General features: G+C 35.9%; 1 protein-coding gene across 1 annotated transcript in view; it reads left to right on the forward strand.

Moving 5' to 3' along the window:
- LOC145248166 (proton channel OtopLc-like) overlaps positions 1 to 12,500 on the forward strand; it is a 125,308-nt gene that overhangs the window by 99,811 nt on the left and 12,997 nt on the right. The window contains exon 5 of the mRNA XM_080110005.1: positions 2,325 to 2,485. Within this exon, the coding sequence (XP_079966131.1) occupies positions 2,325 to 2,485 (161 nt within the window). The remainder of the gene's footprint in view (positions 1 to 2,324; positions 2,486 to 12,500) is intronic.

Raw genomic sequence — 12,500 nt, forward strand, 5'->3', positions numbered from 1 at the left:
ACAATGCTGAAAAGGAAAAATTACTGCTTTTCTACTTCAATCTAATCGTTCTTAATCTCCACTATATAATAAGGAGAAACGTGTGGGCATATATATATATATATATATATATATATATATATAGTAAAATTGTCTGTCTGTGTGTACATTTCCCTACCAAACTTCTGTGTCAATTTTCAGTCTATAGACTCGAAATTTGGCATAAGGGGCATTGAGATTTGGACAAAAAATTTAATCGGTTTTCGGACAGAAATTTGGCTGTCAATGGGTCAAAGTTCAACGAGTTGATCTTTGAAAACTCTACAAAACTTCTCCGCCAGATTTGGGTCTAAATACTTGAAATTTTAGATGTTGGTTACTTAGACATAGATCCAACTTTTTAACATGATTTGAGCCGAAAGCAATAAATGTTAAAGCGGCAAAATTAGGGTCAAAGTTAAAAACAATTTGAACTATGCAGTCTCTACCAAATTACTCAGACACATTTTGTCTAAACATTTGAAATTTTATATAAAGTGTATTCAGACATAGGGCAAGCCTTTTAATCGGTTTTTGGCCGAATATTTGGCTGCCAATATGTCAATGTTCAACAGATTTGACCTTTGCGGTCTCTAGAAAGCTATTCAACCAATTTTGAGTCTAAATATCTGAAATTTTACATAAAGGGTATTCAGACATGCAGCAAGCTTTTTAATCCGTTTTTGGGTGAAAATGTGGCTGCGAAGAAGTCTAGGTGAAAATTGACCTTTGCAGACTCTACCAAACTCCTCCGCCAATGTTGGATCTAAACACTTTAAATTTTTGATGTAAGTTACCTTGACTTGTACCAAACATTTTAATATATATGTACATATCCACATAAAGTTAGGAACAGTATATAGAGCCCGAGCAAAGCCGGACTGAATTGCTAGTATATATATATATATATATATATATATATATATATATATATATATATATATATATGTGTGTGTGTGTGTGTGTGTGTGTGTGTGTGTGTGTGTGTGTGTGTGTGTGTAATTCTTGGTTCATTCAAAGTCGATAAAACCATATTTCTACATTACCAATTTATTTGATATTTTCAGACAATCCGCCTTTAAAGTAGAGGGATGTTTCTATGTTATTAAAATAAATAAACATTGCCAATTATAAAAATATTAAATAAAATAAAAATATGTTTCGTAAGCCCATACTGCGGACCTGTTTTTGTTGGTAGAACTGAACTTCCGTTTCAATTCTTTCATACACCACAATTCGACGGGGCGAATTAGATTTCATTTTCTGTTTACTCGATAAGTAAAAAAAACATTCCCTATTTTAAAATTTTAAATTCATTTTTTATCTTCCAAATTTTATAATTTAAACATTTTTTCTTTATTATATCAGGCAAAGTTGCTCGCTTGCGCTTGAGTTGAAGCATAAAAGTTGAAGTCGAAGTTGTTTTTGTTTTTGTCTTGTGTTTTTAAACAGTTGTTTCGATATAAGAAAATATGAACTTTCTCATTATTAAAACTATAAATTGTTAAGTGAAAGTAGAGGTTTTTTCGAAGAAAATTTACGGATTGGTAACGTGCTTAAATAATATTTGGTGCTAATGCAGAGAGTGATGCGGATGCGCTCTAATTTTTTAAATCGTATTTCCACGTTTAATTAAAGTTTTATGATATGTTTTTTTTATTCAATTGTAAGGTTAAAGTACAGATTAGGTACACAACACCCTCCCCTCCTCATGTTAAGAATGGCTTTTTAAATAACAACGTTCTTATTTCAGCACGCATCAATAATGCATGAGTACCCAATTTCTTTAATAAAGAAAAAACATTCATATTTTCTTATGTAAAAACAACTTCTGTAAAAAAAAACACAAAGAAAAAAGTGTACTTTCAATTTTGTTAAAAATGGTTTTCTTAAAAAAAAAAAACGTTGCTAACGCAGAGAGTGATCCGCGCTATTTTTTTTTTTTTTTAATCGTATTTCCACGTTTAATTAAAGTTTTATATGTTTTTTTTTATTCAATTGTAAGGTTAAGGTACAGAATAGGTACAAAACACCCTCCCGTCCCCATGTTAAGAATGGCTTTTTATATAATAACGTTATTATTTCAGCACGGATCACTCATGCATATATATATATATATATATATATATATATATATATATATATATATATATATATATATATATATATATATATATATATATATATATATATAAACTCTGTAAACCTTACTTGCTTTCTTGCATGCTTGCATTTTTTTTTTTTTTCGACGATCGGGCGATTCCATCTTTTAAAATACGTTTTTGACTTTTTGTTTTCCTTTTCAGCCTTCAGTTTGGGTAGCGTGGCCTTAGATGGTTTCCATATTGCCACTTACTTTGAGACAGAATCAACCGCAACCTGTGAGAGCCCTATTTTCCCAATGGTCTACGTTGTGCACCTTCTGTTCGTCTTCGTGCAAACTTTCTTTGTATTCAAAAACCACAAGGTAAGAAATTTATGAATTTTTTCCTGCTTCCCGTCCCAAACTTTGTAATAATGCGTTACAATGTTATGATTTCGCCCAAGAAGGATCAATAAACCGAATGAACGTCTTTTGATACGTGCATGCATGTTTTATAGGTATACTTTTTATTCTCTGTATTATCGTTTCTTTTCATCTTTGTCGCGTGTCTGGATAGGCGATCGTTTGCTTAACTACGATGGACGAAACTTTTCATGCAGGAAAAGACACAAGGAAGACGTTCGCTGAGTTTTGTTCAAGGTTTTATTAGGTAGAATGAACATAGGAGACAGATAGATTAGTGCTTACTTTCTATTTAACAAAATGAGTTGACCCGAAGACAGATAGACAAGGGCAACATTCAGCTTAGATTATTTCTACATTATTAGCGTGTCTCATTCGCATGCTTCCAGCGGAGAAACTGACTGAAAACCATAGTTTTCTCTCGCTCGAAAACCTTACTCATTCTTATCGTTCATTGTGTTTTATGTGCCTTTTGATCTCTCACCTACGCACCCGACTTCAACTTACGTCTCTGTGTACAATTCTGTTTGCATATATATTATTGTGACATGCACTAAGAATAATCCTCATCAAAATTCATACTAGCTAACTTAATCGCTACTCATTGGTGCAGGGCCCATATGTGTGTGTTAAATAATCGCTCTCCGTAGGGTAGGGTAAAGGAATCACTCGAGTTAAGTATTACAAATATAAACTGAGGAAAGAGATGTCTCTTATGTCGATATGCAGCCACCATTCGCCCATGCATGGATTATTGTTGACACATCTGGGCTGGTGCACCAACCACTTGTCTTACTCCGACGAACTTATTGCACTTGTCCCTCCCTCCTCTTAATGTAAATACGTATCTCCCTAGCAACATGACTAGTAGCAAAATTTCATTTCTTCTTTCCTTTCGCTTGCCTTTGGAATTCCATCCCCGTTCCTTGTTTCCTGTACCAACTTGCAGAAATTTAAATGCAATATGAACAAACAGCTCGTTGTACAACTCCCCACATAGTATGCTCACTATAAATTTGGCCTTTAATCATAGTAACCCATTTACGTCTCAATTACGATATGCCTTGATTACGGTGAAATAAAGTTTTTGGTTTTTTTTAAACGTGTTCTTTTATATATCTACTAGCTGTCCCGTCTCGGCGTTGCTCATAGTCCGTCGATTTATAGTTAATGTTGTTAAGTCTGCATTGGATAGAGGGGGTGAGAAGCGGACAAGGGACAAGTTTCGCTTTATATATATATATATATATATATATATATATATATATATATATATATATATATATATATATAAAGAGAGAGAGGAAGCGAATATCAAGGAAATAAGAAAACGACAATATAAAAATACATACTAATGCATATAGATTTCTTCGTTTATTCAATAACGATGTTACATCACTTACGGTGTAGGATGAGTAAAACTCTTTATACCATGGTATTTCAAAGCCTAATGCTTCTCACCAGAAGAGAAGAGAAGGTGTTATGTAACATATTGGGGATGTGACGTCTAGCGATGGATACATTAGAAGCGAAATAATTGTTCGTGAGAGGAGAATGGTAGTATATTGAGACTGTTGAGGGAGGGAAATGGGAGAACTAAAGACGTCGCATCCCTAATACGTTATCTAACATCTTTTTTCTCTTCTGATGAGAAGCATTAGGCTTCGAAATACGATGGCATAAAGCGTTTTACTAATCCTACACCCTTAATTGATGTGTGTGTGTGTGTGTGTGTGTGTGTGTGTGTGTGTGTGTGTGTGAAGAGAGAGAAACAGAATGGCATACAGTTATGTTATCAAAGAATATATATTTAACAAAACTTATTAAGATGAGAAAAGCTCAACACTATTAAGAGGAGCAAACAAATATTAAATAAAAAGTGAGGAATGAAAATTATGTAAAATACTCGTTTGTCTAATTTTGTGCCTTTTCCCTTCTGACATATATATATATATATATATATATATATATATATATATATATATATATATATATATATATATATGAGGGGCGTGCAATAAGTAATGACCCCCATTCTAGTTGGCTGATCTAGCTGAAATTTTGAAAGTGCAATGATTTATATCTCTACGGGTTATGTGGCAAATTACAGCTCTGACCTAATTGTGGTTTCTATTTTACAGGTGTTTGAACTGAGTCAGGTGTGAAATGGAGCCTGTTGAATGTCGAGCAGTGATCCGGATTTTGTATTTGGAAGGACGCACGCCACAGGAGACTTTTGATGAAATGAAAGAAACTTATGGTGACAATGCCCCATTATATGACCTTGTAAAACGCTGGCATCGTGAATTCAAACATGACCGGAAGTCTGTGGAAACAGCTTCCAGACCTGGTCGTCCCCCTTCTGCCATTGATGAGACATCTGTCCGTCAAGTTGAGGCTGCCATTTTGGAAGATCGGCACATTACTATTCGCCAAATAGCCCAAGATGTCAAGATTAGTAGAGGGTCTGTGGAAACTATCATTCATGACCATTTGTTTATGCATAAGGTGTCTGCCAGAGGGATTCCCAGGTTGCTCACACCATTCCAGAAGCAAGAACGCGTTGAGTGCTCGAGGATGAATTTGGAGATGTGCCAAGAAGATGAGTCAAAGTTTTTCAAAAGACTGATTACACAGGATGAAACCTGGGTCCATTTCCTGGCAAAGGGTACCACAATTACAGGAGCCTATTATGCTTCACTTTTGAGGAAATTAAGGGAAGCTATGAAAATCAAGAGACGGGGCAAGATCAGCAAAGATACCCTCCTCCTGCAGAACAACGCTCCGGTCCACAACTCGTATGTCGCCAGATCAGAACGCGGGCATGTGGTTATGAAATCCTCCCCCATCCTCCATACTCTCCTGAACTTGCACCCTCTGACTTTCACCTCTTCTGAGCCATGAAGTTGTTTTTGAAAGGAAAGCGTTTCCCAGATGATGCAGCCTTGATTTCTGAAGTCACGTCGTGGTTGGAGGACCAACCTGGGGCGTTCTACAAAAACGGTCTCCAGAGCTGCATCAAATGATGGGAGAAATGTACAACTCTGGGTGGTTCCTATGTAGAGAAAGACTAATAACTGTGCCAAGTTTCGTTGCTCTACTGCTATGGGAAGTGGGTCAGGGGCATTATTTATTGCACGCCCCTCATATTTATATATATATATATGTGTGTGTTATATATTAGTCATATTCTAAGCGCAGTCTTAGAAAGAGTCTTATTACAAGTGATGCTGTTGAGAGAGATGTTGTTGTAAGAGTTCTAGAGAGAGTTTTATTAGAGAGATGTTGAAAGAGAGATGGAGAGGGATGTTGTGAGAGAGATTGTTCGTTCCGTGTTCGTGTTATGGCGATTCATATATATTAAAAATATGTTCATTCTTAGGTTAATAGATGTGTTGCTATGTGAAGCTCTTAGAGTGAGGAGATAGTGTTCAGACAGTCTTAGTGTAGATATGAGATGTAGATTCACATTGTGGATATGAGATGTGTATGTCACGACATTTTATAACACAGACATATAATAACAATTCACTTTACCTTTTTGTAAGAATCACAAACACAAAGACGAGCTTTATCAAAACACTTGATGGGTTTATTTCGTCACGACCGGCCATGGTTTTCTCATCAAGAATACAAAGCTTCACATTTTAGTTTCAAAGTGACCGTCTAGCTTCCTAGACGTTCGAATTCTCAGACCCTCTCTGAGTTTCTCACTGACTAACTATCTAACTAACTAACTAACTCTCATTTCCTATATTGATAAATCCATGCATGTCCGGCCACGTGAGCAAAATTCACGTGTTTCAACATGCGCGACTTTGCACGTTTCTGACATTATGATTTCCCAATAACCTATTTTTTCTTTTATGTTTTTACAAAGGAATTTAACCTACATATCTAATTTATTTAACCCATATTTTATTATCCACATTCTTTCTAACAATTGAATAGTTTATTTATTATTTATTTCATCAGAATTAACAATTTACTGGACATTCCATTTAAACCTATTGTTCTTTAAAACTTATATCCAAGGTTCGATTTCTGCTTTCTCTCATTTTATTTTCATTTTAAGTAATCTCTCTATTTTTATACTTACATGAAAAGGGGACAGCCCTTATCATGTAACATGTGTGTGTGTTTGTTTTTTACAAAGAAGTCACAACTTATCAAGGCCCAACGGCCACTCGAGGATAAGGATTTAAGAGTCTACAGTTGTCAATGGGACAATAGAGTAATCGTTAGTAGTGTAACTTTTGTAAATTGGATTACTTAACGGGAACGGCTCATCAAAACTTGTTTACTTTAGACAGCCATATTGTAATCAGCTGGAAAGCAGGTAACTCGGAAGACAGTTCCACATGTGTGCAATTCTAAGAAAAAAACTTTGTTCATGGAATCTTCGTTTAGGTTTAGGCACAGGTAAAGGATGAGGGAAATTATTGATAGTGTTTTCAGTTAGACGAGTGTTTCTCAAGAAAGAAGCCCAGAAGCTTGTCAGAACATGAAGCCTCCCCAAGACGAGAAGCATTCATTTTAATTGATGCTAGATGAGGATCAGAGCGTTGATGATGCAAAGATAGAAGCTTAGTTTTAGATTATTAAAAGTAGCTAGCCACTTTTTCCCCCATTGTACCACATGCTCAAAAATCAGAGGAGGGAGAATCAGAGAGAACTTGGTCGTTTACAGGCTTGGATGTGCTGCCAAAGATAGTAGTGTCGTCAGCATAAATGTCTACGAATTATGTAAGGATGTGATTTTGAAGATCATTGATGTAGATCAGGAAGAGAGTTGGACCCAGGGTAGACCCCTGACGAACTCCAGCATTAATACTATGAGCTTCTGATTTCTGCCCATCAACCACTACTCTTATGAACCTATCAGAGAGAAATGATTTAACAATTGAGAAGACATTTCCAGCTATACTGTAGCTGGAGATTTTGTGGAATAAACATTTATGCCATACCCTATCAAATGCTTTAGATATGTCTAGAGCAATTGCCCTAGAAAGGAAGCCTTTGTCGAGAAATTCGCTAATCCTATGAGATATAACCGTACATCTGCTGTAGATCTAGCAGAACAGAAGCCGTATTGCATGTCACTAAGGTTATTTTTGCTGAGGTGGTTGACTACTTCTCTATTTAACACAGATTTCAGTAACTCACTCATGATGCACAGGAGACTTATTGGTCTGTACTGAGACGGAGATGACTGATCACCTGAATTCTTAAATACAGGGCATACTGATGAGATTTTCCAGAGTGTTGGGAAGCAATACTCCTTAAGAGAACGTTTAAACAGCTTTGTAAGTATGGGAGCTATTTCTGGTTGAAGCTTTTTCAGGACTATAATTGAAATGACGTCAGGGCCAGTTGCTTTACTGGAATCAAGGTTTTTGATTAGCTTGGCAACATCATGTACAGATATTTGGAAATGCTGACTAAATGTGTTTAAAATATTTGCTCTGTCGTTTGTAACCGCGTGCTTAGTCGAGCGAATAAACGTCTTGTGTAAGTTTGTTTTCTTTTTTACATTTTTTTTTTTTTTCTGCGGGGGTGGGAAGTTCAAATCCTTTCTGTGATATCACGGATCACAAACATTGATATTAGAATTCGTCGCGCAGTGGAACCAAGTTGCGAATCTTGTTGAAGATGAAAAATGGCAGGGTAGGTAAGACTGCAGCTGTCGACACGGAACGAATCTGCTAAAGTGAGAGGTCACTCCGGGGGAGCTTTAATTATTTATAGGCTCAACTGCAGGCTTGTTAGTGTTTCTTTAATTTATCTATGAAACGATGATGGGGTTCACAGATGTTGATGACGTCATACAAGGATTACTCTCTTCGTCTGCCTCGCTCTCTCTCTCTCTCTCTCTCTCTCTCTCTCTCTCTCTCTCTCTCTCTCCTTTTCTTTATCTCTCTCCCTTTCTTTATCTATATAGCTATCGTTTTTTTTTTGTTGATTTTTTTTTTCATATTTTGTTCTCATTTAAATAGTTTTTGTTTTGTTTTTTGTTTTTTTTTTCTATCTCTCCTTCTAGCGTCCTCACTTGACGCTTTCATTCTTTGTAACTAATGTTATCAAGAATTAGTCGCAGTTTCATTAAAAAGAAAAAAAGAGGAAACATCTTTCTTTTTTATTATCATTATAATGTTTTCATTCAATAGTTTTTTTTAATCGTAAAACCTTAACATTTATTTTTTATTAAAAAAAAGTAGTCGACAAAAAAAGTAATTGGAGTTTTCTTTAATTAAAATTCTTTTTCTTTTATAATATTTTCACTTTGTGTTGTTGTTTTTTTTAAGATTAACATTTATTTTTTTTAATAATAAAGTAGTCGCATCTTTCTTTTTTCTCATAGTTCCTCATAGTTGCGTTGGCTTCGACGTCCTAAATTCTCGTATGAGCAAAAAGAATGAGCGAATATCTTAGTAAAATAAACCTATTTTGTATAACTATATAACATTTCAGCTAGATCTGTCTAGTAGTTTACGAGAATAAGTGGAACCATCAGACAAACAAACAGACCGAGAGAATATATATATATATATATATATATATATATATATATATATATATATATATATATATATATATATATATATATATATATATATATATATATATGCTCCCTATCTTGGGTTGAGCATATTGGGAAGTGATTTACAAACTGCCATTAGCCTACTAAGCGACGCTCTTTGTGTAAACAAATCGAGCGAAGGCATTTGGACGATGTCAAAACGTTTATTCATTACCCACACAGCAGCAACCGTATAGCGTAATGGTGAGAAGCCTTGGCTGTCATTTAGGCGGTCGGGTTTCGATCCTGGCTTGAGGTAATTGCCTGTCTAACCGCACTGATTAGCTGTGGAATATATATATATATATATATATATATATATATATATATATATATATATATAATAAGGGACCAGTGTTTTCCTGCCTAGCAAAAAAGGCGAGTTTTCCGGGCACCATATATATATATATATATATATATATATATATATATATATATATATATATATATATATATATATATATATGGTGCCCGGAAAATTCGTCTTTTTTTTTTTTTTGCTAGGCAGGAAAACACTGGTCACTTATTAAATAAATAGCGGTTGAAAACACATTTTATAACCGTCCTTGAAGGAGATTTTTTTTTTAAAGGTGACTACGCATCCTCATAATATTTTTTTTTAATTATTTTTAACTCTTGTATTTAAAAAAATAAACTTGATCACGGAGTCAAGACACGAAAAACGAAACCGTGTATTTATTTGAAAAAATACTTTAGTTTTAACACTTTTTGTGGTATTATTACGAAAAAAAAAATAAAAGAAAGAAAACATTAACGTATTATCAAAGAAAGCAATTATTTTATTTAGAAGAATTAATTTAGTTTAAACAATTCTTGTGTTATTGCGAAACAACAAAAAGAAAACGCGGTACTTATGTATTTTTGGTAGCGCGCTAAAATAATAACGTTATTATTTCGAAAGCCATTCTTAACATGGGGAGGGGAAGGTATCGTTTAAAAGTCATTTCGGAGGCATTCCTGTAGTATGCAGACGGCGGCTATTGTTAGGGGGCGATAACTCCAATTTCTCCTTGGTCAAATAACGCGGAAAATAAGTAACAAACAAGATTTTTTTTTCCGAACAGAAAAATTCTATAAAAATGTATCAATATATAATTGTAAAAACATTCATTTAAAAGTCTGCGTAATTTTAATAAAACAATTTTATAATAAAAACAACATTGAATTTTTATAAAGTAAAATAGCTCTTTTTTTTTTTCTCGAACAAATAAATAATTTAAATGAAACAATTTTTTTTTAATTAAAGCAACTTTGAAGGGTCAACAACAACTTAATAATGTAAATGTTTTTTTGGCCGAGAAGCGCTACCTGGCGACAGTTTAGTGAAACGCACGAAGAAAAGATGACCGCCGTCTGCATTACTGCACATGTGCCTTTTGTTGTTTCGTGAATACAAAAAATGTTAAAACCAAATTAATTCTTCGAAATAAAATATTTGTTCTATTATTTCATAATGCAAGAAGTGTTTATTTTTGTTTGTTTGTTTCTTAATAACACAAGAAATGTTAAAAACTAAAGTAATTTTTTAATAAATATATGGTTTCGTTTTTCGTGCCTTCCGTTCGGTTTCGTTACATAATCAACCGTATCCACTTCCGGTAGCTTGATTTTTTTTTTTTTTTTTTTCGAGCAGCGATGTTGGACATTACCTAAAGTATACAAATTTATTTTCTTTTTGAGGGAGAGGGCTCGTTTTAAAATTATATCTACCTTAGTATTTTCTTTAATTTTCTATTTTTGAGCGATTATCGAGACTCCTAAGACGTGATCCTCTCATGTTGGGCAATTTTTGTTCAATAGTAACACTCGACATTATGTTTTTTTTAACTAAATAAATATGGATTATGTAGCCAGACTTTGTGGGCACCGTGTAAATTATGCAGCCAGACTTTGTGGGCACCGTGTAAATTATGCAGCCAGACTTTGTGGGCACCGTGTAAATTATGCAGCCAGACTTTGTGGGCACCGTGTAAATTATGCAGCCAGACTTTGTGGGCACCGTGTAGATTATGTAGCCAGACTTTGTGGGCACCGTGTAGATTATGCAGCCAGACTTTGTGGGCACCGTGTAAATTATGCAGCCAGACTTTGTGGGCACCGTGTAGATTATGCAGCCAGACTTTGTGGGCACCGTGTAAATTATGTAGCCAGACTTTGTGGGCACCGTGTAAATTATGCAGCCAGACTTTGTGGGCACCGTGTAAATTATGCAGCCAGACTTTGTGGGCACCGTGTAAATTATGCAGCCAGACTTTGTGGGCACCGTGTAAATTATGCAGCCAGACTTTGTGGGCACCGTGTAAATTATGCAGCCAGACTTTGTGGGCACCGTGTAGATTATGCAGCCAGACTTTGTGGGCACCGTGTAAATTATGTAGCCAGACTTTGTGGGCACCGTGTAAATTATGCAGCCAGACTTTGTGGGCACCGTGTAGATTATGCAGCCAGACTTTGTGGGCACCGTGTAGATTATGTAGCCAGACTTTGTGGGCACCGTGTAGATTATGTAGCCAGACTTTGTGGGCACCGTGTAGATTATGCAGCCAGATTTTGTGGGCACCGTGTAGATTATGCAGCCAGACTTTGTGGGCACCGTGTAGATTATGCAGCCAGACTTTGTGGGCACCGTGTAAATTATGTAGCCAGACTTTGTGGGCACCGTGTAAATTATGCAGCCAGACTTTGTGGGCACCGTGTAGATTATGCAGCCAGACTTTGTGGGCACCGTGTAAATTATGTAGCCAGACTTTGTGGGCACCGTGTAAATTATGCAGCCAGACTTTGTGGGCACCGTGTAAATTATGCAGCCAGACTTTGTGGGCACCGTGTAAATTATGCAGCCAGACTTTGTGGGCACCGTGTAAATTATGCAGCCAGACTTTGTGGGCACCGTGTAAATTATGCAGCCAGACTTTGTGGGCACCGTGTAGATTATGCAGCCAGACTTTGTGGGCACCGTGTAAATTATGTAGCCAGACTTTGTGGGCACCGTGTAAATTATGCAGCCAGACTTTGTGGGCACCGTGTAAATTATGCAGCCAGACTTTGTGGGCACCGTGTAGATTATGTAGCCAGACTTTGTGGGCACCGTGTAGATTATGTAGCCAGACTTTGTGGGCACCGTGTAGATTATGCAGCCAGATTTTGTGGGCACCGTGTAGATTATGCAGCCAGACTTTGTGGGCACCGTGTAGATTATGCAGCCAGACTTTGTGGGCACCGTGTAAATTATGCAGCCAGACTTTGTGGGCACCGTGTAGATTATGTAGCCAGACTTTGTGGGCACCGTGTAGATTATGTAGCCAGACTTTGTGGGCACCGTGTAAATTATGCAGTCAGACTTTGTGGGCACCGTGTAGATTATGTAGCCAGACT

This window comes from Euprymna scolopes, chromosome 26, assembly GCF_053919585.1.
Source record: "Euprymna scolopes isolate OS-2025 chromosome 26, ASM5391958v1, whole genome shotgun sequence".
NCBI lineage: Eukaryota > Metazoa > Mollusca > Cephalopoda > Sepiida > Sepiolidae > Euprymna > Euprymna scolopes.